Raw genomic sequence first — 27,536 nt, forward strand, 5'->3', positions numbered from 1 at the left:
GGGACGACAGAGGATGAGATGGCTGGATGGCATCACTGACTCGATGGACGTGAGTCTCAGATAACTCCAGGAGTTGGTGATGGACAGGGAGGCCTGGCGTGCTGCGATACATGGGGTCGCGGAGAGTCGGACACGACTGAGCGACAGAACTGAAACTGAATTTAGTGCAACCGATGAATTCTGGGCCTTGGGGATACTGCTGTGAACTGAGGGGCCCCTTGGACTTTAGTAAGCCAATAATAGTTCAAATCAGGACGTGCATAAGTCAGCAAGTAGATTGTGGGCTGTGGGCTCTTAAGGATCAACAGGAACTAGTTCCGGTGGGAGAGGTGGGATGTGTATCCGCCCCAGCAACGGCCAGGAGGCTGAAGAGTTTCCTCTCGCTAGGGGCGGGGTGGTGATCTAGCAGAGTGCTGTAAACCTGATTGCAGAATATTTTACCCTGAGGGAGAGGACAGAGATTTTAAGTTCTGGAGAGGCAACATCAGGTTTGCTTTTTAGGAGGCTTGCTTTGGGCTGCCAGGAGTCCAGCTGAGGAGCTGGAGCCACTTGAGTTCGAGGCTGGAAAGGAAGAAGGGAGTGAGTTCCAAGTCTCAGCCCTGGCCTAGGTGTAGGTGAGGAGGCCGCTTTGGGGTGGCGGGGGGGGGGGGGGGGGGGGGGTCGGTGTAGGGACACAGGAGCTGCTTGGACTAGCGCCGGGCTCTTTGCATAGGCAGTTTCACCCGGCCTCACTCTCCCACCCTTGCGGCTCATTCCCTTTTCTCAGTCTTCCCTCTTCCAGGCCTGCCCCAAGGCTCTTGGGGCCATTCCTCAGTCACCGGGTGGCGGGGTCAACGCCGCGCCCACTAAGCTCCCTGCCCTGGGAGCTTCGGGGAGGTGCCCTCGGGTCCGCAGGCCCCGCCCCGCGCAGGCCCCGCCCCGAGCACGGCCCTCCCGCTGGCCCCGCCCCCGCGCTCCAGCCCGCCCGCGCGCCTGGCCCGGGCGGCGCCGAAGCGCTTGGCGGGAGATAGAAAAGTGTTTCTGCGAGCGCCGGCGGCGGCCGCAGTCTCCGTGAGCAGCGGCCGGACCTGCGGTCACGCTGACGCCTCGCCACGCGGCCCCGGGGCCCGGAGCGGCCAGAGCAGCTCGCACGCTGACCCCGGCCCGGCTCCCGCTCCGGGCTCGGCCGGCGGGCGGGCGAGCGCGGCGCGGCCCGGGCCGGGGGGATGTCGCGGCGGACGCGCGGGTGAGCGGAGCCGGCCGGCGGAGGGCCCTTCCCCCCTCCCCAGGCGCCATCCTCCTCAGCCCTGACCCCTGCCCCCACCGCCACCCTCGCCGAGACCCTTCCGAGCCCGGCCGGGCGCGGTTGGGGTCGGCGGAAAACTCAGGTGTCCCGGTGCGCGCGAAGCCGGGGGGCTCCCGGGAGCCCCTCACTTGGCACCCCCGGGCCTGCTGGGCCTCGGAGCTGGAGCGGGCGGGTCTCCTGGGGCCCGGGCCAAGCCTTGTATGATGTCATTTTGTCTCCCGCCTAATTGCGGGGTGGGGGTGGGACGGTGGTGTCAGCTGGAAGGGCCTTTACCGGGGAGGGAGGCGACCCCTGGAGAAGAAAAATGATTTTCGGAGTCGCGGTGGGTGGGAGGCCAAAGCCTGGAAGACGCTTGTCTTTCGAACCTTTGGGGGGTCTGGTTTTGCCGGTGGGCATTTCTTAGCGTTCGGGGAAGCACGGAGCACTCCCGGCTCTCTCCCCTGACCTAGGAGGGCTGCTGGGGCCGGGAGGGACATTTTGGTCCCCCACCACCTGGGCTCGGGGCCTTAGGTCGGTCTCGCTCCGGAGACCTTCTTCCTGTTCTACATGCGGGGGTTGGGGCAGCTGGGGTTGAATGCTAGGGGAAGAGAGACTGATCTGTGGCAGCAACCCCTGGGGCGGAGGCAAGAACTGCAGTCTCCATTTTACTTATCCCCCCAGAGTGGCAGAGACAAGCCAGAAATCAGGTCTGTGGGTTCCATGTCCCTGTCTTACACCTGTTCCTTCAGTGTCTGAGTTCTAGGCTTTTCAACCAGTCTGGGAGTCACAGTACAGAACCACAAGGGGTTCTGACCTGTTCCCTCCTAGGATTCATGTATCCATCCCAGATAGCCTGAAATCCCGCTTCAGGTGGTGGTTGCCTTCACAGGCTTCTCAGCAAGGAAACATCTGATCCCGGGGCAGTCATCAGGCACAGGGTGTGTCTTCCTCAGGCCATGGTTTCTCAGGGCAACTCCAATTCCCAGGAGTCATTTTCTGGGCAGGCGCTGGTCAGGCCCTGAATTTCTGGTTCAGGAAGTGTTCACTCCAGGCAACAAACCCAAAGCCCCTGACAGCCCCCAGGTCTTCTACCATCTATGCCCTGGGGCTCAGTGGAGGAATCCCAGCTCCCAGTGAGGGATGGGTTCTGCACCCTGGAACCCCACAGCATTCAGTTTAATTCATGGCCACTTGCTGTAACTCTCTTCTGCACCAGTGCCCTACTTCCTGCTCAGCTTCTGACTCACCCCAACTGGAGCAGAGCCCAGCACATGGAAGGGCATAGAAAGGGTGTGTGAGACCTCCACGTGGTTGCCACTACTGACTTAGCCTCTGCTTTTGCTGCTGGGATTATCAGATGAGGACCTGCAGGTGCAGGTTAACCCCTGTGAGCTTTGTGTGTGCGTGCTAAGTCACTTCAGTTGTGTCTGACTCTTTGCAACCTTATGGGCTGTAGCCTGCCAGATTCCTCTGTCCATGAGATTTTCCAGGCAAGAATACTAGAGTGGGTTGCCACGCCCTCCAGGGGATCTGCCTGACCCAGGGATTGAACCTGTGTCTTTTATGTCTCCTGCATTGGCAGGCGGGTTCTTTATTGCTAGTGCCACCAGGGAGCTCAGTTTTCACATCTATTAAATGGGAATAATGAGAATGCATGTGAAGTAGACAATCATTACCGTGATGGTGATATAAATATATTAAACCTCACGGAATTGTCCCAGCCGTCTGAAGTACTGTCCCCATTAAATAGAGTATTGGAGCTCCAGAGAGTGTTCACACAGAAATCACTTTGTCCTTGAAGGAACATTTGCTGAGCTTCTGTTAGAAGCTGGATGTCAGAGAACCACAGATAGTTTCTGTTAGAACAGAGGCCAGGGTCAGTTGATGTTAAAGCCAGCTTCTTTCTGTTATTAGTATCTTGTAGCATTTTTTCCTCCTGTTTTGAGATGGTGGAGTACTCCATGGATTGGGTTGGGAATGATGAGACAAGGTTGAATTCCAGCTCCCGTGACTGGTGTTGCTGGGTTTAGATAGCATCTGTCCCTTCCTTACCTCATTCTAAAAGTTGACTTATGTTAGCATTCTCTGATCAACTAAGAGGCAGCAGCTTTGCATGTTTATTAGTCATTCATTCCAAATCTGGCCATTTCCAGAGCAAACATTTCTTAAGGCATTTTGGTGCCATCCTCCAAAGGCAGATACAGAGGTGGAGGTGACCTCTGTCCCGGTTGTCAAGGAGATATGCATTTGCAACCTAAGGGCCTCTGTTATGAGACAGAAGGATTTCCAAGGTGCTATAGGGAATGTGGGAGTGACTAGGGAGATGCTGAGAAGGGGAAAGGAGTGTGGCTGCAGAAGGACGTCCTCTTCCTTCTTTTGATACCTGACCTGTGCTTGGAGACTCAGACTTTTCCTACGTAAAAATGCATGAATGAGGAATATCCCTGACAGGTCCACCTGAGTTGGGAGGGTGCTCCAGTGAGTCCCCGACATCCCTGGGTGTGGATAGCGTCATCTTCATTTTTGTTAACATTAAACCGTGCAAATAGGAAGATTTTGGAGTGACTTGGAAAATTACTTATTAGAAAATAAAAACATTGAGAATTCAAAGTTGCTTGTACTCTGATTTTTTTGCTCCATAAATTAGGCCTGTGTGAAGGCAAGGATTGAGAAGGGGTATGCAAAAATGCACATAGTTACTGAGGTAATATATTTTCTTTTTTAATATATATTTATTTGGCTATCCTGGGTCTTGGTTGTGGCACGCGGAATCTCTAGAACTCTCACTTGGAGTATGTGAGATCTAGTTCCCTGACCAGGGCTCCAACCAGACTCACTGCATTGGGAACATGGAGCCTTAGCCACTGGACAACCAAGGAAGTTCCTGAGATAATGTATTTTAAATGGTTTTCTCAGATAACCAATCTTTCTTAAAATCCTGGTGCGTAATGATTACATACATCTTTGGCTTTAATCCTTAAAATACCCATGCAAGTTAAAGTTTTGTTACTGAAAAGGAAACATGAAATGGGTATCTGGTGTTGAATATCCTAATATTCTTGGTGAAATCTTTTTTCTTGTAGCTTTTGAAGTCATAAGGGTGTTAGTGAAAAGACAAGAATAAAGAAAAAAATAGACCATAACTCTATTTCTTCTTTTAATATTTATTTTAATTTATTTCCTTGGCTGTGGTTGGTCTTAGTTGCCACATGTGGGATTTAGTTCCCTGACAAGGGACCGAACCTGGGCCCCCTGCATTGGGAGCTCAGAATCTTAGACACTGGACCACCAGGGAGATCCCCGTAACCCCATTTCATCAAAAACTTTTTAGAAAGGGGGAGGGTGGAAGTACCTACATTTGTGCCTACAGTAGAAGCCCGCTTCCCTGAAACCTTTCCCTCGAGGTCACTGGCCTCTGTCCACACTGTCCGTCCATCGGGTGGCAGCCCTTAGAGACGCATGTCCTTGACCTTTGGCTTTTTTCCCTGCAGTGAGGAGCTGGATGAGCTGCACTACCAGGACACAGATTCAGACGTGCCAGAGCAGAGAGACAGCAAGTGCAAGGTCAAATGGACCCAGGAGGAGGTGAGTGACACTGAGGGGCAGTTGCGGGGGATGGAAGTGATGGCAGTGTGGGGCGGGGGGCAGACAGAACTGAACCTGGGGTATGTCTGCCCCGACCAGTATGATGAAGGGGAGGCGCTGTTGAACAAGCCAGTGGGCCCTCTGTTTCTCTCTGATGCTTCTTAGAGCATTCCTGGACCCTCTCAGTATTGAGGACTCTGGGAGGGATGTGTCTCTGAGAAGCTGGTGTGTTCTGTATCCTGAACTTTAATTGTGCTGCTTGTCCTGTAACTGCTGGGAGGTTTAGCCAAATCTGCCAACCCCTACTTTATTATCATTTAAAAAAATAATAAATGTATTGTGTCTGTAATACCAAGCTCTGAATTGATTTTCTTTTTATTCTTTAATAGTGTTTATGGAGTGTGTATGTGTGTGTGTGTGTGTATATATATATATATGTAGTCAAATGCCTTTTAAAAGGCATTTAAAAGGACAGTTCCATCACTTCTAATAAGTGTGTGTTACTTACATAAGTGCCATCTTGATTATCCCTGGAAGTTCCCTTTGTGGTTCATCTTTCCCAGCTCCGGGCAGTGGCCCATCCAGTCAGTGTCTCTGTTTGATCTTTTTGCCTGCTCTCTACTGTAAATGAATTCATAGAGCTGTACTCCTTTTCTTTCTGGCTTCTTTTGTTCCACGTAATGTTGCATGGTTCAGTACTTTGTTCATTTTTTCTTGCTGAATAGTATTCCATTGTTTGGATAGACCATGGTATGTTTCACTTGCTGGTGGGCATTTTCGCTGTTTACAGAATTTGCCTATTGTGGCTCGAGCTGCTGTGAACATTCTTGCCTAAGCATTTTTGAGGATTATGTTTCATTTCTCTAGGCGGGATACTTAGGGATGCTCATGGGGTAGGTATATGTTTAGTTTTATAGACGGTCAGGTCTTTTTGTAACTTGACTATACCATGTCAAACGTCTGTTGGCCTTATCTTTTCATTCTACCTCTGTTTGCCTAGATGTGTTTAGGTGTGAGTCTCTCCCCCCCACCCCCTCTTAACTTACTGTTTGAGTTATGAAACACTCTTAAATCATAAAAGATGTTTCTTTACAGGAGTGCTAGGCCAGCCTTTTCTGTTCATCCCACTGTAAACCAGGGACTATATTCTGCTCTTGTGGTCTTAGGAGACCAGACAAGATGGGGCCCCAACCCCAGAGCATCTCTCTGCCTGGGATGGAGAAATAAGACCACGCAAGTCCTTTGGACATGCTGTGGCCATCATGGTGCTGGCAGGACCGATGTTCTTTATGCCCACCATGGTGTCTCCTGTCTTACACTAAGCCTCCTGGACCTAAGAGGTGCCAGTCATTGTCTTAAATGCCTTTAGAAGTTGAGTTTACTGTTGTCTGAGAGGTTAAGGAACGTTTCATGGGTGAGGATTTGGAAATTCAGTGATCAGGGAAATATGCAAAGTGGTGGGTGAGTCAGAACAGGAAAGGGGTTGTAGGTGGGAAAAGGCAAGTAGAAGGGCCCTGGTGTGCCTGGAGGGAAGGGTCCTTGAAGAGTTTCTGAAAAGGTTGATTTAGACGGAAAGATGGAACAGGGTCCAAGCAGGAAGGCCTTGAAGGTTGGGCTCAGAGACAGGCTTGCTCAGCTGGCAGAGAGGATCCAGTGACGATTTTTAAAGCAGATGAATGATGTGACCATAGCCTGGCTTCAGGGAGCTGGTCTACTGGATGTGGGGTGGATAAGAGATCTGGGGGCAGCCTGAGGCTGAGCAAGCAGGGAAAGGCGCTGATTCGTTCAGATAGAAGATGGTTGTGGCGGGACAAGGGCAGTGCAGGTAGGAGTCGACAGGTGGAGGGGCCCATGGGGTCCAGGAGGACTTGGAGAGGGGGGAAATTGTCCACCCTGGTTGTCAGGGAGGATGGTGGTGCTGCAGATGGACCCAGGGGACATGGGCAGAAGGCAGGGGTTGGCCTGACCAGATGGGATGGGCAGCAAAGGAGGGCATGGTGTCCGGAGCTGACTGTGTGGACGTGGGCTGGCCCTGCAAGAGGATTTATGGGGACTTTGTCCAGCTGGTACTGGGTGGTGGCCAAGCTGCAGTTGAGGGTCTGGATGTCTGGTGGCCTTTTTTTTTTTTCCTGCCCAGGAGAGAGAGAGTGAAAAAACACCTAATGTTAAACCATTGTAACTGTTTTTAAGTGTATGTTGAGTACATGAAGTGTATTCTCACTGTGCAGCAGATCTTTGGAACTGTCATCTTGCAAAAAAAAAAAAGCTGAATCATGAAACACTAATTTTCCCCATCCCCTCCCCCCAGCCCTTGGCAACCACCTTGTTTGACTTGCTGCTTTTGGTTTCTTTTTTTGTTTGGCTGCACTGGTCTTCGCTGTAGCACTTGGGGTCAGTTTTTAGGTGCCACATGCAGGATCATTAGTGGCAGCATTTGGAATCTAGTTTCCTGATCAGGGATTGAACTCAGGCCCCCTGCATCGGGAGCACAAAGTCTTAGCCACTGGACCACCAGAGAAGTCCTGGTTTTTATTTTTGACTACTTTCGATTCTTCATATGAGTGGGCTTAGACTGTCTTTGTCCTTTTGTGTCTGGCTTATTTTGCTTAGCATAATGTCCTCAAGGTTCATCCATGTTGTAGCTTGTAACAGAATTTCCTTGTTTTAAGGCTGAATAATATTCCACTGTATGGATAATACTACATTTTATTTATATATATAAAGTTTTAAAAAAATAAGTTTGGGGGATTCCCTGGCCATCTAGTGGTTAGGACCCCAAGCTTTCAATGTGAAGGCCTTGCTCGGTTCAATCCCTGATCGGGGAACTGAGAACCTACAAGTTGCAGGGGGTAAAAACGGTCAGTTTGCTGGAGGACTATTTTACACACAATCAGATACAACTGTTGACGTACCATCCAGTGAGTTTCAGTGGATGTGCTGCCGTGAAACTCGGAGCACACCACCCTGCAGGGCGCTTCCATCGCCCCAGGCGTCTCTTGCTCCCTGCTGCTCTTTTCTCCCACCCCCCCAACCAACCCTGACCTCGGACACCACCGACGATCTTTTTGTCCCTATAGCTTAGTTTACCTTTTCTAGAAGTTCCTCTGCACAATATTAAGCAATGTGTACTCTTCTTATGTCTGGCTTCTTTCTCTCATCCTAATGATACTGTGATTTTAATGTTGTTGCGTGAATCAATAGTTTATATTCAGGAGAACGAGTTTATGTTCAGGAGAATGTTCTAACAAATACTGTTTTTCCCTTCCAAGTGCCCACGTTTCCCTGTCTCCAGGGCTGGGTCACTGTGGCCTGGATGCCCGTAACGGCCTCCTATCCTCCCTTCTGCCCTCCTGCAGCCCTTTCTCCTGCAGCTGCCAAAGTGAAGTTCACAACAAGCACGTTGGACTGTGACCACCTGTCAGTGGTGATGCTTCAGTGCATCGGTGGCTTTGCATGATGCAGAGGCCCGAGTCAACCCTGCGCGTGGTCTGGTCCCCGCCGCCCCCACCCCCAAATCCTCTTGCCTCCTTCTCTCCTGCTTCCTGCAGCCTAGCCTCACTAGAGTTCCTTGGAGCCTGTCCCTTGGATCCCCCATAGGCCTCACTGTCCATTTCTCCGTCCGTGCAGCACAGAGTGGCCCTCCTTTTGTTTGCAGGAGCCTTTGATTAGCAGGTGCTTCCCTCTAGACTTTAAGTCCCCAAAAGTTGAGCAGCTCTGATGCTGGCATACCTGGTGCGTAGTTAGATGATCACTTCGTAACGTGACTGGATGAAGGAGGCTGCTCCCTTTGTTGGAGGGAGGGTGGGTCTCGGTCCAGAGCAGCCACCTTCTGCACACGTGTGAGCTGAGCCCTCTGTCTTCCTGGCTTTGGCAGGACGAGCAGCTGAGGGCCCTGGTGAAGCAGTTTGGACAGCAAGACTGGAAGTTCCTGGCCAGCCACTTTCCCGTGAGTGCAGCCCCTCTGCCGCCCGCTCCCCCAGACAGGGGGCCTGGGAGGAGAGACTTGGTATCAGGGAGAAGAAAGGCGAATTCCTTACCAAGCGCCCCTCCAGCTCTCCCAACAAAACAACCTTCCAGCCTCCTGAGGCCCTTTCTACCCAAACTGAAATCAGGGGCACCCTGATGTAAGTGTCCCCACGTGGCAGCCTCTGGGTGCCTGGGGGCCTTAGGCTCCATGATCATGCGTCACATCAGTGGCATATTTGCATTTCTTCCTGCAAGTCATTGACGAGTTGCTGCTCGATTTCTCAACCATGAAACTGAACCTGAGAGGAAACGATACTTGAGCAGGCTTCATGGTGAGGCCCCCGCAGAGCTGACCGGAGCCACCCTGTCCAGCATCTAGAGCCTCCTGGTGATGCGGGTCCCCCTAGGGTCCCCCACCCCCAGCTCTGCAGGTGGCCGACAGGGAGGGGATGTGTCAGGAGCTGCTGTTGGCTTTCCTGGCTCATCGGGCAGCTCGGGGACCAGGAGTGAATGGCCGCATTCCTCACTCCCTGTCCTCTACAGGGTCTGAAACCTTCAGGGAAGTAGCCCCTCTCGGAAGCAAGCGAGAATCCCTGATGTAGCCCGCAGGCTGGCACAGGGCGGTTGTGTGCAGTGGCCCTGCACAGGGTTCTGAGTTTGCCTGCTTCCATCCAGGCCCGCTTGTAGCAAAGGGAAGCACAGTGTCCTGGCCCGTGGGTGTGTAGTGTGTGGTGGTTCTGGAAACGAGGCAGGGCCGTAGGCCAGGAGTTCTCAAGGAAGCCTGTCCTCTTCCCAGAACCGCACTGACCAGCAGTGCCAGTACCGGTGGCTGAGGGTCTTGAATCCAGACCTCGTCAAAGGGCCATGGACCAAAGAGGAGGACCAGAAGGTAACGCCTGGGCCTGGGCCTGCCGCACCGTGGCATTCACGCACCCCGGGGAAGGGGTCAGGGGACATCCCACTGGTGGGTGCTAGGGTGGGAAACGGGGTGGAGAGGGTCCCGCTGGCCTCACGGCGTCTTTACCCCAAGGTCATCGAGCTGGTCAAGAAGTACGGCACGAAGCAGTGGACGCTGATTGCCAAGCACCTGAAGGGCCGGCTGGGCAAGCAGTGCCGTGAGCGCTGGCACAACCACCTCAACCCCGAGGTGAAGAAGTCCTGCTGGACGGAGGAGGAGGACCGCATCATCTGCGAGGCCCACAAGGTGCTGGGCAATCGCTGGGCCGAGATCGCCAAGATGCTGCCGGGGAGGTGAGCCGCCCGCTGGGCCGGGGCCGGTCAGGGCGTCCCCTGGCCTTTGTGGGCATGTTCAAGGCCTAGTCCGATTTCTCTGGCGTTGTTCACTTTCCCCAGAAGAAGAGTCCTTCAGATTCTTGCCTCGGGCGGTGCAGGGACCTGGCTACTGGGAGACTGGAGCGGGGTGGGGCGGGCCTGGGGGCCTCCTGTTTACTGCGCAGGTTCTCATCTGGTCCCACTTTTGGCTTCGTGCCCTGGCCATGGTTGCATGTGTGCTAAGTTGCTTAAGTCCTGTCCTGACTCTTTACGAGCCCATGGACTGTAGCCCACCATGTTTCTCTGTCCATGGAATTCTCTAGGCAAGAATACTGGAGTGGGCTGCCATGCCCTCCTCCAGGGGATCTTCCCGACCCAGGGATCAAACCCATGTCTCTTGGATCTCCTGCATTGGCAGGCAAGTTCTTTACCACTGGCGACACCTGAGATCTGGGTTGCCTGGTCTTTTTTTTTATAAAAGAGAATATGTCTCTTTCCTCCTGCCTGTGAGATCAGGGCCAGGATCTGGATGTCCAAAGCACTGCTCTGTTTTCACTCTACTCTTCACTGGGCCTGGCCGCTCCAAGAACTGGGCCTCTTGGGGTTCTGCAGGGAGAACTGGAACACCTTGGGACTTGGGCTGCAATCCTGCCAGATCTTCCAGGGTCAGCTCCAGTCTCCCGAGTTGTTTCCCACAATTCCTTTCCATCTTCTGGAAACCATAAAAATCTCTTATTCACCACTACCGTCTCCCCTGCTCTCTTGTCTGTATACTTTAGTGTGTGTGTGTGTGTGTGTGTTGACCACCCCGTATAGCATGCGAGATCATCGTTCCCTGACCAGGGATTAAACCCATGCCCCCTGCCTTAGGAGTGCTGCATCCTAATCACTAGCCCTGTCCATGTGCATTTTTACTTTGCTTTATTTTTAATCTTTTCTTTATGATGGCATTGTGGTGCCATGGTAAATGGCTCAGAGGGAAAGGAGATAGAATACCAGATGGCCTGTTTTCCCTGGAGTCTGAAATCATCTGTTTCCAAAGTCAGACCTAAGTGTGTTAATCCTTTTTGGTGCTTCCTCTAACCCTTGGATTGGAGACTCTTCCCCGTGTGGCCAGCCTGACCTGGCCGATGCCACCAGCTTCACCTTGATCCGCAGTCACCCTCACTCACCCGTCGGGCTTTGCACTAAAAATGGCAGCCCACTCCAGTGTTCTTGCCTGGAGAATCCCAGGGACGGGGGAGCCAGGGGGGCTGCCGTCTATGGGGTTGCACAGAGTCGGACACAACTGAAGCGACTTAGCAGCAGCTCTCCTCCCACCCACAGACACGGAGCCTGGATGCCCCCCTGCCTTGTGCCCACTGTGTAGCCAGCTCGCTCTCATCCTTTGGTTTTTGATGGGGAATGTTGTTTACTCGGGGAAGGTTGGTCTGTCCTTCCCGACCATGGTGAGTCCCTGGCCACCTCCCCGTAGTGCCCAGACCCGCCTCTGAGACTGGTGGCTTAGTCAAACTGTTATTCTGGTGGAAAAGCGCTCAGCTCAGAGCCCCAAAGAAGGCACTGTCTCTGTCCACGCTTGTGCACTGCTGTGACCCGTGTGCACTGGGGCTGCTCACGCGACACCGATGTGTGCTTCCACAGTCCGTGCTGCTCTGTGCCTTGTGCTGCTCTCCACTCCTGCTTCTCTGCTGCTCTGTCCTTCTCTACCGCGCACCCACCGGCCTCTCTCCGTCCACACCTCCTGCGCTCCTGTACCGCTGTGCTGCCCTCCCTGCTTCTACGTGTCACTGCTCTGACTTAAGCGACTATACGTGTTTCCTCTTTAATCTTTAACAAGTGATGGAGGAGGAAGCGATCTGATTCTCCAGATTAAAAAGCCAAGGCTCAGAGTGGTCAGCAGGGGACCCTGTGTCCTCTTGCTCTGCCCTCTCTGGCCGTTTTCTATCTATGGGAGGTGATCAGGGCTCGTGTTTGAGGACCAGGGCCAGCAGCCAGCAGCTTGCTTCCAGTTTCTACAGATGCCCAGTGAGCTGGGAAGGGACTGAGTGTTGCCAGAACACTTCAGTGTTAGGATTTTTATCCTGTCAGCTGAATAAGATGTTTGCTTACTTCGAAAAGCTGTGTGGAAATACTCTGTAAATCATGCCAGGCCGCAGGCATGTCAGACTTCATCTTAGAGCTGAGAGCCCTTAGAGGTCCTCAGGTTGAACCCTCCTTGACAGAAGCCGGAGCTGAGCTTAGGGAGGCTAATTATGCACCCGGTGGGGCGCGGGCCACCGGGCTAGGGTCAAAGGTCCCGTTGGCCCCTGCAGGACGGACAATGCTGTGAAGAATCACTGGAACTCCACTATCAAGAGGAAGGTGGACACGGGAGGCTTCCTGAGTGAGTCCAGAGACAGCAAGCCCTCCATGTACTTGCTGCTGGAGCTGGAGGACAAGGACGGCCGCCAGAGTGCCCCCTCCTCGGAAGGCCAGGTGAGCAGTGGGGAGTGGAGCTTGGGAGGGCTTGGCCACTGCGCTTGGGGCGCTTGGGTGGGTCAGCTTGTTTTCACGTATATCCGATGCTATCCCACCAACACCTGCTCCTCCCTTTTCACCCATTCCTTCGGCTGTTCTTTGATCCTGCAGGAGGGTCTGTGTGGCCACATGTCTCTCATGAGGGCCTTTTCCCTGTGACACCTGTGTCCACGCTTGGCACTCACCTCCCCACAGATAGAGGATGCAGAAGCCAGCGTCAGGGAGGGTCAGGCGGGGAGGTCTTCAGCCTCCTTCTCGTCATCAATGGCTTCCTTCCCACCTGTTACTCTCTCCAGCTTTTTCATGGTAAAAACATATGTGTACTATCAGATGTGTCAAGGGTGCAATCACAGTAAAATTCATCGTTTCTTGTGGAGGTCAGGACCGAAACCACCAGGTCATGTCGCCACCACCACAGTCAGAATGCAGAATGTCCCCATCACCCCCAGGCTCCTGTGCCCCTTTCAGCCCAGAATCTCCCATCCTTAGTCCCTGGCACCCTTCATCAGATTTTTTAATCTGTAATTTTCTAAAAAGTCATATAAATGAAATCATACGGTATCACTTTTATAATTGTTAACATCTCACATCCCTTGTGGCTCAGCTGGTAAAGAATCTGCCTGCAGTGCGGGAGACCTGGGTTGGATCCCTGGGTTGGGAAGATCCCCTGGAGAAAGGCTACCCACTTCAGTGTTCTGGCCTGGAGAATTCCATGGACTGTGTGATCTGTGGGGTCACAAAGAGTTGGACACGACTAAGCGACTTTCACATCCTACACCCTAGGGCACACTTTTTAAAAAAATTAAAGTTTCAGTTCAGTTCGGTTGCTCAGTCGTGTCCAACTCTTTGCGACCCCATGGACTGCAGCACGCCAGGCCTCCCTGTCCATCACCAACTCCTGGAGTTTACTCAGGGTCATATCCATCGTGTCAGTGATGCCATCCAACTGTCTGATCCTCTGTTGCCCCCTTCTTCTCCTGCCTTGGTAGTAAATGTTGGCATATGCATTAAACAGTATATCCGTTCTCTCTAGAAGTTGGGATTTATAGGCTCAGCCTTGCGCCTTAGAGGCTTGTTTCTAACCCTGCAGTGATCATTGTATTATTTTTGAAGCACAGAAAAAATTTATAATTGCAAGCATTGTCCAGTGAGGTAAATCCCATACACACAGAAAAAGGTGAGCATTTTCTGGCAGGCAGTCTAACAAAATGCATTCAAGTTTTTAAAGAATGTGTCTACCTACCTCAAGGAACTTCTTAAGAAAGAAGTGAGCAAATGAGCAGTGATTTTAGCTACAAAGACAGTCATTAAAGTTGTTTCTAACAACAAAAAGTCGGATGTTAACTTTAGTTAAATAAATTACCAGCACAATAGAATCATTAAAATGACAGTGGAGAGGAATGGCTAAGGCTGGACCTGTGAGGTCCAGATCCAGGTCTAGGCACCCCCTTGGGCCAGTAGGGCCAGCCCCTCAGACACAAAACATCAGGGGGTGTTTTGTGTAAGATTAGACCTTCAGTTTAGTTCAGTTGCTCAGTCCTGTCCAATTCTTTGCAACCCCATGGACTGCAGCACACCAGGCTTCCCTGTCCATCACCAGCTCCCGGAGCTTATTCAAACTCATGTCCATTGAGTCAGTGATGCCATCCAACCATCTCATCCTCTGTCATCCCCTTCTCCTTCTGCCTCAGTCTTTCCCAGCATCAGGGTCTTTTCAAATGAGTCAGTACTTCGCATCCGGTGGCCAAAGTATTGGAGTTTCAGCTTCAGCATCAGTCCTTCCATTGAATATTCGGGACTAATTTCCTTTAGGATGGACTGGTTGGATCTCCTTGGTGTCTTACAAATGGGCTTCCCTGATGGCTCGGTGGATAAAGAATCTACCTGCAATACAGGAGACATAGGAAATGTAGGTTTGATCCCTGGGTCAGGAGGTACCCCTGGAGGAGGAAATGGCAACCCACTCCAATATTCTTGCCTGGGAAATCCCATGAACAAAGGAGCCTGGTGAACTCCAGCCCATGGGGTCACAGAATCAGACATAACTTAGCAACTAAACCACCAGTTTTACAAACATCTTTTCCCCCTTATATCTTCCCCTGTCGTCATGTGTGTACAGACCTTTGCCTCATTCTTGAGTCTGTCATGCCACCTGTCATATCTTGTATCGATGAGCGTCTTGTCACCATGTATGCTGCAGTGAACATCATTGTTCACATTCCTTGTACATGTGCCTTTTTATGTGTGTGGAATGCTTAGTCGAACAGTGTAGACGTTTGAAATTTTCATAAAGTGAAAAGTGAAAGTCACTCAACTGTGTCCGACTCTTTGCAACCCCATGGACTATACAGTCCGTGGACTTCTCCAGACCAGAATACTGCAGTGGGTAGCCTCTCCCTTCTCCAGGGGATCTTCCCAACCCAGGGATTGAACTCAAGTCTCCTGCATTACAAGTGGATTCTTTACCAGCTGAGCCACAAGGGAAGCAAATTTTCATAAGGCATTGCCAAATTCCCACTCAAAGGGCAATGTCATTCTGCTGTAGCAATAAGTGGAGCTGCCTGTTTTCCCACACTGGGTCACAGCTGGCTAAGATTTTACAGAATGTCTTTGCCAGTTTTATGAGCAATTGTGCAGTACCATTGCTTCACTTACATTTCTTTTACTAGTGAGGTTGACCATTTTCTCTTTTTTTAATTAATATTTTATTTTATTTATTCTATTTTAGCCACACTGTGCAGCCTGCAAGATCTTAGTTCCCCAACCAGGAATTGAACTTCTGCCCCTGCGTTGGGAGTGTAGTCTTAGCCACTGGAGCCTCATGTGTGCTGTGTTCAAGGCTCCTCGGGCTGTCAGGTCAACATGTCAAAGCTTGTTTCCAGATTCTGCCAGGAGAGCTATTGCCACAAACGATCTTCCTCTATTTCTTTTTTCTTTTCCTGTCACAAAATTAGTATCCATTCCTTTTTCAAACCTTCGTTTTGAAATAATACTAAACATACAAAAAAGTTGCGAGAAGAGTGCTCTCCTGTACCCTTTACTGGGTTCATTAATTTTTAACATTGGTCAGATTTGCTTTATCTTTCTCTATGTGCATATGTATTTTTCAACCTGAGCTATGTGAGAGTCGGTTCCATACATTGTGCCTTTCATCCCTTAATACCTGAGTTGTATTTCCTAAGAATAAGGACATTCACCAGTGTACCTTCAGTACACACTTGGAATTTAACTACTTGGAATTTTAACTAATCTTCCATCCAGATTCCATTTTTTTCCTGCCCATGATCCAGTCAAGGATTAGACACTGTTTTGTCCTGTCTCTTTCATTCCCTTTAGCCTTTCATGGTACTGATACTTTTGAAGTACAAGGTTAGGCTTTGTTGTTGTTGAGCTGCTAAGTTGTATCTGAATCTACACCCCCATGGACTGTAGCACGCCAGGCTTCCCTGCCCTTCACTATCCCAGAATTTGCTCAAGTTCATGTCTGTTGAGTCGGTGATGCCATCCAACCATCTCATCCTCTGCCGCCCTCTTCTCTTCTTGCCCTCAGTCTTCCCCAGCATCAGTGAATTGTCTCTTCGCATCAGGTGGGCAAAGTATTGGAGCTTCAGCTTCTCTATCAGTCCTTCCAATGTAAATTCAGGGTTGCTTTCCTTTAGGATTGACTAGTATGATCTCCTTGCTGTCCAGAGGACTCCCAAGAGTCTTCTCTAACTCCACAGTTCAAAAGCATCAATTCTTCAGCACTCAGCCTTCTTTATGGTCCAACTCTCACATCCATACCTGACTGCTGGAAAAACTATAGTTTTTGACTAAGCGGACTTTTGTCGGAAAAGTGATGTCTCTGCTTAGTTGTGTTGTAGACCGTCTTTCAGTTTGGGTTCACTTGAGTTTCCTTACCAAGTGCTAAGGTTGATAGGCTTCCGAAAAGGTTCAGGTGGTACATTTTTGCTGAAACATGACACAGTTTGTATCTCATAATGGGAAACCCAAACTGCATGCCCTGTGTCCCCAGGGAAGTGTCGTGACCAGCTGGCCCCCGGCATTCCCTGCCCTGAAGGAAGAGGAGAGCAGCGAGGAGGAGGTCACAGCAGCCGCCCCCGCCCAGGAGCAGGAGCCAGTCCCCGCGGAGCCGGATGGAGTGCGGACCCCAGAGCCCCTGGAGGACTTCCCCAAGCGTGAAGACCAGGAAGGCTCCTCGCCAGAGACCAGCCTGCCCTACAAGTGGGTGGTGGAGGCTGCCAACCTCCTCATCCCGGCTGTAGAGTCCGGCCTCTCAGAAGCCCTGGACTTGATCGAGTCGGTAATGTTGGTCACGGGACTTCCCAGTGGGCCCTGAGCACCCCTGTCAGGGAGCACTTGTCCCCCTAGACAGACGTCCTTCTGTCTGCTTATCGTCTCGCTGACGTGGCTGAGCCAATGCTGAGCGCCTGGCCAGGGTCTGGCAGCCCCAAGAGAGTGGCTGACATCCCTGTCTTCAGGGAGCTCCTGACTCACTCGTAAAGCCCGGGGTGGTAGGGCATGCTCCCCAGCGGAAGTGAGGGACAGAGTCCTCGGGGGATGGGGAGGGTGTGGAGTCCACAGCAGCACCGCAGAGCACTGGTGTTCATGGTAGCGCTGACGGTCGGGTTTCCTGGAGAGGACTCCGGGAAGGGCGGGGGTTTGGGGCTGCGGCGGTGTGTATGTCCTGGTTACTCAGGGAGAGCCGCCCCTGAGCCACACTGGCTGTGGGCTATGCCCCTTGGGGAGGGGCTCTGGGGGGGGCTGTGCTTCTTGGTGTGACTTCACAGCTCTGTCCGCCAGGCCTGAGGTGTGGAGTGGATTTCAGGAGGTGGTGGGCAAGAGGCTGGTGACTGGGGGGCAGAGGGGTTCAGTGGGCAGTGCCCACACAAGCCTTCCCACTTAGGCTTCCTCTTATTAGCTGAGAATAATGATGCTGTTCATTGAACATCTGCTAAATGTCAGGCTGTGGGCTTCACGTGTGGTCCACATGGTATCTTGGGAGGGGTGTCTTTTCTGTGTTTTTGTAGATGAGGCTCAGAGAGATCAGATAGTATACCCAAGGTACAGCGAGTAAGGTGCTGAGGTCTTAACCATCGTGCCCAGTGGCCTGCCCAGTGGCCTGCCCAGTGAGGGCTTAGACTGTGAAGTCGGTCTCAGGGGGCTTCCTGCTCAGACCCTCTGGCTCTGGGTTTCCCCTCTTGCCACAGTGGCAGGATCTCTGGTGTCTCCTCTACCAGAATGGATCTCAGAGTTAGCTGTGTGTGGCAGTCTGTTCAGCAGACTGCCCGGGGCCACCGAGGGCCAGCTGAGAGCGCTGCCCGCCCTGCTGGAGCCTCACCGGCTTGCCTCGGGCCATCCTCAGACTCCTCTCAGGCACCTGTCACGTCCCGGTCCTGGGGCTCCTTCTGGGAGGCTGGTTTCTAACCCTACACGCCTGCCACGTGCCAGGCTCGCTACTTCCTGCCTGTCTGCGCTCTCGGTCCTTTAACAGCCTGTGAAGGGGGTTGGGTGGTGGACTCAGCTCAACTCAGACAGGTTAGGAGGCTTATCCAGAGTGACACAGCTGGTGAGTGCTGAGCTTGGGCTGTCTCCACGATGACCTTCAGTGACTAATGGGTGGTCAGAGTAGCTGCAGAAACACTGCCATCCGTCCCCCAGGCCAGTCCTCGGCGCGTGTGCTCGGGCCTGTTGGATGCCGTGAATTCCAGGGGCCCCTGAAAGGTTGGCGTTCCATGCTGGGCGGTGGCCCTGGAGTCAGCACTTCCCTGAGCTGCCCTCCACCTTCAGGAATGAACTTGCCAGGCTCCTGCGAGCCCTAGGGACCAGAAATCACCACTGGGGTCCATGTCCATTCAGGGCCAGATGCCCAGGGACCAAAGTGGAGACTTTTGTCTCCAGAAGCCCTAGGGCTAGGTTGTCATTAACTGGACAAAGGCAGAAAGGACCTAAGCGTTCCTCCCAGAATTACTCTGGGAACTTAGTGACCTTACCCTCTCTGAGTTTGCTGCCTTGGGTTGAGAGGGAGAGGGTCATACTCCCTCAGCAGGGTGGCTAGAGGGTGGACACAATTTAGCTGAAGCACCCAGTGAGGTGCCGTGATGTACAGGCTCATGGAGCCCAGGGCTGCCTCCTGTCTGGGAACGTGCCTGGCAGATGGAGACCCTTCATCCTGCTCATGGCCTTGGGCCCAGGTCTTCACTTCCAGGTGTCTGTCAAGAAACAGAAGGTTTATGTCCAAGATGTTCATAAAGAACATCTGTTTTTAATCTTTAAGAATTAAGAGGAAGAACCCAAATGTCCAACAGAAGGGGACTGAGTAACATATATTCAAATGATAGAACAGTTTTTGGCTGTAAAGAATTATTATAAAAGTTAATGTTTTTGCTATAACAACAACTAAAGTCTACTGATGGTAAACACTAAACTTTGGGAATAGAATGAGGTGCCTGCATTGTTCCAGCTCTACAGAAATTTTAAATGGAAAAAGAAGCAAAGTAGAAATTATTTGTATTAAAGTTAGGAACATTGAAAATACTAACTATTTAGGGACACGTGTTAATTGATAAAGAAATGCGTAAAGATGATCAGTACTTAATTTCGGCAGTGGTTTCCTACCTACAGGCAGAGGTTTGCCAGATAGACCTGGAGCTTTAGTGGTAAGGTTTTATTTCTTAGGCTTCTTGATGGGCATATGAATTTTCTTTGTATTTTTCTTGGTGTTTTTTGTGTATCTTAAAAATGCTTAGCACATTTTTTTTTTTTTTTTTAATAACAGCAAGCAGCCGTGTGCATGATAGGATTTCAGTTATGTTTACAAATACAGATATGCAGACATAGAAGAATCTTTGAGGAAAGGCAAGGAAGAGTTACGGGTGATTGTTCCTGGGCTGTGGAATCGGGTTTTTTTGTTGTTGGTTGTGCCGCATGGCATGTGGGATCTTGGTTCCCTGACCAGGGATCGAACCTGTGGCCCCTGCAGTGGAAGCGTGGAGTTTTAACCATGGGGCCGCCAGGGGGTCCCTGTGGGATCATCCTTGACACTCTGATATTTTCCAGTGGCACATGAGCCCTGTGGTTTATCGACCACTGGGAAAGCCAGTTACTCCTAACCCCACCCCCGTCTCCGGGCAGGACCCTGACGCGTGGTGTGACCTGAGTAAGTTTGACCTCCCCGAGGAGCCGTCAGCCGAGGGCAGCCTCGTGGGCAGCCCGGGGCAGCCCCAAGCCTGGCAGCAGCAGCCCGCACCGCCCCGGCCGGCTGCTGCTGCCGCGCCCAGCGTGACCGAGTACCGCCTCGATGGCCACACCATCTCCGACCTGAGCCGCAGCAGCCGGGGCGAGCTGATCCCCATCTCCCCCAGCACTGACGTGGGGGGCTCGGGCATGGGCACACCGCCCTCTGTGCTCAAGCGGCAGAGGAAGCGGCGTGTCGCCCTGTCCCCCGTCACGGAGAACAGCGCCAGCCTGTCCTTCCTGGACTCCTGCAACAGCCTCACCCCGAAGAGCACCCCCGTCAAGACCCTGCCCTTCTCTCCCTCCCAGGTGTGTGCATCCCACCCCGACTGCTCACTGGGGGCGGGTGTCGGCCCCCCTGCCCAGTACAGGCCATCCTCTGGGTGTCTGCTGTGTGCAAGGCCGTGTGCCCAGTGCTGGGGACATGGGACCCCAAACCAGGTCTGGCCCTGCCCTCATGAAGCTTAGGAAGACCATTTCAGAGCTACTTTTTTTTTTCCTTCTGAAAAGAAGCTGCCCTCAGACAGCCAGCTTGCTTTGCCTTAAGTTCACGGCCAGCAGCACATGGGGGTGGGAGATGGACCTCCCGTCAGGCTGGTAAAGGGAGGATTGGGCGATGCCAAGCCAAGGGTCCACATGGACTTGCGTATCTGTCCTGGCCTTTGCTCTCCGGCCCTGAGCTCATCGCCTCGTCTGGTTTCCTTTGTCTTCCTGGCAGTTTTTGAACTTCTGGAATAAACAGGACACACTGGAACTGGAGAGCCCTTCGCTGACATCCACCCCTGTGTGCAGCCAGAAGGTGGTGGTCACCACGCCACTGCACCGGGACAAGACGCCCCTGCACCAGAAACACGCTGCGTGAGTGCGGGCCTGCCCCTGCACCCCCAGCAGAGACCGGCTCCCTGGGCGAGGGACGCCTTGGGAAAACACCTGGGACTCTTGTTTCATGAAGGCAGCCTCCTCCTGGTCATCACACCTCCTTCATCAGTGTAGTCTGGGGCTTCATTTTTGTTTTAATTCTTTTTTTTTTTTTCTTATTTTGTTCTTTTGGCCACATGGCTTGCGGGAACATAGTCCCCAACCAGGGATTAAACCTGTGCCTTCCGCAAAGTGCAGAGTCCTAACCACTGGCCACCAGGGAATTCCTCTTTTTTATTTTTTTTATTTGATGGTTTTCTAAATTCAGAGATTAGAAATGTGGAGAGTCCACCTTGCCATGAAAAATGTAATGTTTGCATCATTTCTGTAAGTTCCGAGTGCAGATCCACTGTGCTTGAGCAGCTCTGCGGGAAGGACACAAGGCCCCCCAGTTCTCTCCATTTTCTGGTGCTCAGGAGGGACGGCTGTGTTCCACCTTCAGGCCTGTACAGGTGGCTTCCCTGCTTCTGTGGAGGTGCTTTCACAATAAGTTTTCTTCCTTGTATCATCATGACTCTTGAATTCCAGGTAGAGTTGCTTAACTGGTCTTCAGCTCATTACATTTGCTGGGTGGGGGAGAAGCATTGCTATTTATATTTCAGGAGTCAAGCTGTAATTCAGGGATCTGCTCAGGAATTTTAGTTCTCATAATGATAGGTAATTTCAGATAAGCTGTATGGATCCCTTGGTCAGAAATCAGTCTTTCAACAATGGATCTAAAATTTAACATAGATAGGTTTCATGAGAAATGATTCTCCAGTCAAGTAAAAGTCTTGGTCTTCAAATCTAAGCTCTTAAACAGACAGCTGGCACCGCAAATGGAGTAGCTGCTTCTCCGGAGAGACCGGGAGGGGTGTGGTCTTCCTGGCCCCTCGTCTTCCTCGCCTGCCTCTTCTCCCGCTGGGGTTGCGGTCTGGCCACAGGCCGCCTTGTTTTATGGAAAATCCTAGTGACGGCAACATCTTCAGCCATTCTTCCACCCATTCGGGTCTCTTGGACTCCCTCAGGCTCTTCCTGTTCTTTGCTATTTTTGAGGATGGCCCTTCCTCTCTGCCCCCGGAACTCCCCTTGCAGATGGGGAGGTGGGTGGGCGGGCGGGCAGATGGGATGGGAAGAGACCACGTCTGGGGGCTGCCTTTCTGCCGCTGAGGCCAAAGGTCAGTTGGGGGTATGGGAGTCAGGGGCAGCCCACGGCAGAGCCCCCCAGTGCCATCGCCCAGTCTCCTTCTCCATGCCTGGCAGGTTTGTAACCCCAGATCAGAAGTACTCCATGGACAACACTCCCCACACGCCCACCCCGTTCAAGAACGCCCTCGAGAAGTACGGACCACTAAAGCCCCTGGTAGGTGGTGTGGCCGGGCCAGCCCTCCAGCTGTTTATGATCACTCGCCCTGTCCTTCTGAGATCCCATTAGCGTCTCCCGACTGCCCTGAGAAGTTGCGATTCCCTAGTTTGATAAACAGGGCCCCCTGTTACAGTGAGTTACCAGCTTGCCAGATGTCTCCAGAGCAACCACCATGCGGGCGGTCCTGGCTGGTGCTGGAGCCATGGCGGCGTCCTGGTGGAACCGGGGGTGGTGGAGGCTGACGTCCAAAGTGACCGAATACTCAGCTCGTGGCTGTACCAGGCAGAACGCGGGCAGGCGTTGGGATGGAGAAGGACTTACGGGGGCGCTGCAAGCTGGTTGAGGAAAGTGGCGAATTGCTCGTCACGCCTAAGCCTGTTGACTAGCTGCCCATCGGTGGGCTGGAGGCAGCTGGGCAGTATGGAGACATCTCCTGGGTTGCTTTCCCCACAGTGTGAGGACGGCCCTTTTCCCCCAACTCCTAGTTCGTGAAAAGATCCTGCTTTACCCCAGGGCAAAAGAGAGGGCTGGCACCCCGGGTTTTCTGAAGCAGGCTGTTTCTGAGAACCCAGCCACAGGTGGGAGAAAGGCAGGCCATGGAGAAGAATCCCTGCAGTGAGCTCCCCTCCTGGCTCACCACGTGGGGCACAGGTGGGGGGCCGTGGTCTCCCCATCCTCGCTTGGAGCTGGCGGAGTTGCCCCAGGCCAGGCACAGTCAGCCCGGCCCTTTCCTGACTTGGACTCAGCTCCCAGATACTGAAACGCCTGTGTGCTCTTGGGACATCCAAGAGGGCAAGTCCGACCTTGGCAGCGACAGTTCAAGTACACGGGGGCTTTTAGAGTGACTTCTCTGGGTTCACTGTGCCCTACACCTGCTGGCCTCTGCCACCTGAGCGCCCAGGCCCAAGAAAGGGACGTGGAACCAACACCTCTGTTAGTGTGGGGCCAAGGCGTGGAGGAGTTTGGGCTCTGAGTGCGTCCAGGTTCTAAGCTCACAGCTGTGTGGCCCTGGGCTGGGCTCTCGTGCTCTCAGCCTCCGTTTGTACCCAGTGGAGGATGCCAGCTGGTTCCTCGGGCTGAGTGAGGGTGGCTGTGATGAAGTGGAGTGCCCTCAGCCCTCAGGGAGCTGAGGCCAGTGTCCCAGGCAGGACGGTTAATGGCCATGAACACCGTGTGTGAGGCCAGCGTCCCGGCTCCAGGCCGCCTCCTGCATCACCCAGGGCAGCAGAGGTGCAGCCGGGTCTGCCCCGCCGCCCCCATGAGCAGGCTCAGTGCGACTCCTCTGGCCTGGGCGCGGAGCCTCACCCTAGCCATCCCCACCCGCAGCCCCAGACCCCCCACCTGGAGGAGGACTTGAAGGAGGTGCTGCGCTCCGAGGCTGGCATCGAGCTCATCATTGAGGATGAAGTGAGGCCCGAGAAGCAGAAGAGGAAGGCCGGGGTGAGCAGCTGGGGAACGCACTGCGGGTGGCAGGGCTGGGGAACAGGCACTAGGGGCAGGGGGGCGGGGGCGGCCAGGGAACAGGCAGCGGGGTGGGGGGCGGCCAGGGAACAGGCACAGGGGAGCGGGGGGCAGCCGGGGAACAGGCAGTGGGATGGGGGGTGGCCGGGGAACAGGCAGCGGGCAGGGGGCTGCTGGGGAACAGGCACCAGGGGGCAGCAGGGCAGGGGCGGCCGTCCATTCCTGTAGCCTGGGCGTCCATGAAACTGGCCGGCGCAGCTGCCTGCCACCCTTCCCTGTCCCCTTGAACTGGTGCCTCAGTTATTCCGCGTTGTTTGGACCCTCCTGAAGCGGGCTCTGGGCCAGGCGGGGTGTGTAGAGTGGTGGTTAAGACCCAGAGGGCTCACTCCTGGAGTTCAGTGGGCGGAAATGGCAGGCACCCCCAGTGACTCAGTACAGGCAGCATTTGGGGACAGAAAAGGCAAAGAGGATTTCACCATCCGGATGTTGGTGCAGCGTGAGGAGGTGGGGCCAGCCGGCTCAGGTGAGGTGGGGAGCGGGTGGGGATACTGCTCGACGCCCGGGTGCGGAGGCCGGGCTGCGCTGGACAGCCCGTCCCGCCCCCAGCCCACGTGGTTTCCTGACCGCAGGCGGCTCTGTGTCCCCTGTTTTGAAGCCCCTTTCTTCCCAGGGGCTCTCCTCTAGGGAGAAGGGAAGGCGGGAGTGGGCCAGAGTGGTGGTGGGTGGGGAGGGTGGGCGGCAAGGCTGGGAGGGGACCCTCCAGCTGGGCCCGGGTGTGTGGGCAGCGTGTGACTGGGGCCCTCCCCGCCTCTCTGTGTCTGAGGGTGGTTCCCAGCAGGGGTGTCACCTGTTGGGGGCACAGGGCTGAGTTGGGGGACAGGTGTCAGTCTCAGAGGCCCTCCTTGGGGTCGGAGCCGCCCCCTGATCTGCTTATAGGAGGCGCAGGGCACAGGACTTGGGGGCTGGACATGCCCATAACAGCCTGTGTCCCACGGGGTTGTGTGTAGCTCCCCGGCTGGTGGGTGTTCTAGTTGTGACTTGGCTGTGTGGGTGAATGTTTAGTGTGGTAGAGACTCGGGCTGCGCTTGGTCCCCTTGGGGGTGAGGTTGGGTGGAGGTGGCATTGGTATCCTCCATACCTGGTGAGCGTCTGGCAGGACAGTCTGCCGTGGGGACAGAGTCTACGACGGGGCCAGTGTCCTGGGCCCCGCGGCTCCCCCAGAAGATCCTCTCCTGCCGGGCCTGCTCAAGGGCTCCCTGCACCAGGGCCTGGCTCTGGCCCAGGGCAGCCGAGGCCAGGGTCATCGGGCACTGGGGTGACGGGAATTCAGGCGTGTGCCCTGACCACCACCTCCCCCAGATGCGGCGAAGCCCCATTAAGAAAGTTCGCAAGTCCCTGGCTCTCGACATTGTGGATGAGGACGTGAAGCTGATGATGTCCACGCTGCCCAAGGTTGGTCGGGTCTGGGAGAGAAGCCATCCTGTGAGGCCAGCCCCTACGCCCCATCCAGCTGCAGGAGGCTGAGAGTATGGAGTCTCCCTGGGGGGCCTGCGCCTCTGGAGCCCTTCAGCCTGGGGAGCCCTGGGGGTGGAGTCAGCGGGGCTTCCCTGTGCCGGGCTCAGCGGGGAGGAAGGGGGCAGGTGGCACTGGGCATTCCCCACTGGTCGATCCAGGCGGCCCTGCTCTGGTCCTTCACAGAAGGTTCGGTTGGCAAGAGCTGATTGCTAGAACTTGTTGGGCATGTGTGTTTTCTGAGTCCCCAGCACCTTCCCTTGTATTGAACTGCTAGGGAAGACCCCGGAGACGATCATTGAGGTGCCTTGGGGCCCTGCCAGGTGATCGGGGCACCTCTACCCTGGCATGGATGCTGCCCTATTCCCAGGCCAACCTCCAGAGGGGGCTGCTGCTTCCACAGAGCCTGGGCCCCAAAAACCATGCCAGGCAGTCGATCCCTTGCAGCAGGCAGTGAGGTGAGCTTGTTTTTCGCTGGTGGCTGGTAGCAGACAGTGAGAGCTGTGGAAAGGCCCACGAGACAGATAATTGCCTGGCAGCTCCTACAGGACCACCTGCCACTCTCAAGTCCTGGCAGAGAAAGCTCCGTCTAATGAGGCATCCACGCCAGGCTGGAAACTTGGTGCCCTCCAGACAGACCCTTGGGCGAGTGAAATAACTAGCGGGAAGGAAAAAAACCAGGTCAAGTGGTTAAATGCAGAGGATGTGGAGCGGAGGGCCTAGTCTCTGGCATCTCTTGAGCTGCCTGTGCCTCAGGTTCTTGCCTATAACAAGGACGCTGAGCCCAGCAGGCTGTTCCGAGAGTAAAGGCCTGTCTGGGAGGCCGCCCAGGCCTGGGGCTGCCTTGACTAGGTCCCCCGTGAGTGCTGGTTGATTCAGGCACCTGTGTCCCCATGGGTGCTTCTGGTCCCTGGAGAAGCCGGAACACCTTCATCTCCACCTGAGATGGGGAAGAACCAGCTTCATGTAAAAGGAACCCGGGTTCCTGGGTGTTCATCAGGTGCCAGGCTCTGAAACAGGCACTTGCCAGCTGTTTTCCTACTTCATCTTTAAATGAAGCGGAAGCTGAGGCTCAGAGAAGTATCACCTCCTGCCCAGGTCTCCTGGAGGTGGTGGTGCTGGGATGTGCCTGCTCTTCTGTGTTCTCCCTCCCACAGAAAGCCTGTGGCAAAACGCTGAGCCTCTGACTTGGTTTTGCTTTCAGCCAACCAGCATCCTCGCAGCGGGCTCCTCGGGCCTCACCCCATCGGGCAGTAGAGAGGACAGCAGCCTGCTGAACGAGGGCTTCCTGCAGGCCAAGCCCGAGAAGCCAGCGGCCCCGAAGCCCCGGGGCCACTTTGCCACCCCTGCCCCCGTGAGTGCTGCCCCTCGGGGCCTCGCTCCGCACCCTCCACACCCCAGGGCCTTGCACCGGCTTCTGCCTGATGCCCTCCAGTGGCTCTGCTGACTGATGAACATGGGCTTCACGTCTCTGTCCAGATGCCGCTCCCGCGGGGGACCTGGGTACCAGGGATCCCGCTCCGCAAAGCCGCTCCTTCATGATGTGGTCTCACTCGTAATTAAGACAGATCTCCGTGACTTTGTCTTTGAAGGCAGGGATCCCCTGCCTGTTTCCCCAGCCATCTGCAGGTGTCAGCCCCTCTCTGCTGCTCTCCAGCCTGCAGAGTTACAGCTTTTTTCCTCCCGCGGGTGCTGTCCACATGGTGGGCACAGGGGAGGGTGGGGGCTCATGCTCTGGTCCAGTCTCCTTGCTCTATCCCTGAGGATGCCTAGGGATGGCACTAACTCCCCAGGTCCACCAGGAAGGTGCAGTGAGCACAGATTGTGACTTCTACAGGCAGGGAGCATGATAGAAAACGTCCCCACCCCTCCCCAACCAGGGTCTCCAGGCTTCCCTGGGAGCCCTGGCCACTGCCTTGATGGTAACCCCCTTTCCTCCTCCCAGATGACCAGCGCCTGGAAGACGGTGGCCTGCGGGGGCACCAGGGACCAGCTCTTCATGCAGGAGAAGGCCCGGCAGCTCCTGGGTCGCCTGAAGCCCAGCCACACGTCTCGGACCCTCATCTTGTCTTAGGGGCTTGGCAGTCACGAGCCCGTTCTCATGTTTACAGGGGGCTGGGGGCCGATTCTGGGCTGTGAGTGAGAATCACACTCAGACCGCCTGCAGGGAGCCTGCTGCCACCAGCCCCTCCCAGACTGCTCAGGGGGGACAGGCAGGCCCACCTGCTGTCCTGTCTCCGAGCCCGGCTGCAGCTGCGGGCAGTTCCTGGTGCTAACAGAACAAAGTCCCACCTCTGAGCTGGCCTGGCCCTCCCTGAGTGCCACAGTCCTGAGCCCTGGTCAGGCCTGGCCTCATCTCAGACCTCTGTTTAGGACAGGGGACCTACCTTGCCAGCGTGCTCCTTCCTTCAACTTGTTGGTGCATTTTCTTGAAAGAATAAAAGTTGTCTTTCTCCTGGA

The 27,536-nt window shown here is 54.2% G+C and overlaps 1 protein-coding gene across 2 annotated transcripts; it reads left to right on the forward strand.

The window, feature by feature from the left end:
- The first annotated feature begins 988 nt into the window (after positions 1-988).
- Positions 989-27,536, forward strand: MYBL2 (MYB proto-oncogene like 2). Of its 2 annotated transcripts, XM_070801709.1 has the most exons (14): positions 989-1,225; positions 4,756-4,849; positions 8,724-8,795; positions 9,612-9,704; positions 9,846-10,066; positions 12,400-12,562; positions 16,620-16,907; positions 19,739-20,149; positions 20,559-20,698; positions 22,001-22,100; positions 23,430-23,543; positions 24,924-25,016; positions 26,281-26,430; positions 27,022-27,536. In XM_070801709.1, exons 1-14 carry the CDS (start codon positions 1,206-1,208, stop codon positions 27,148-27,150), a joined length of 2,088 nt encoding a protein of 695 aa, XP_070657810.1. In that variant the 5' UTR covers positions 989-1,205; the 3' UTR covers positions 27,151-27,536. The 2 variants fall into 2 exon arrangements, with proteins under 2 accessions (XP_070657810.1, XP_070657811.1); XM_070801710.1 differs by lacking the exons at positions 989-1,225; positions 4,756-4,849; positions 8,724-8,795 and adding an exon at positions 9,071-9,147.

The sequence above is a fragment of the Bos indicus genome, chromosome 13, assembly GCF_029378745.1.
Source record: "Bos indicus isolate NIAB-ARS_2022 breed Sahiwal x Tharparkar chromosome 13, NIAB-ARS_B.indTharparkar_mat_pri_1.0, whole genome shotgun sequence".
Lineage (NCBI taxonomy): Eukaryota > Metazoa > Chordata > Mammalia > Artiodactyla > Bovidae > Bos > Bos indicus.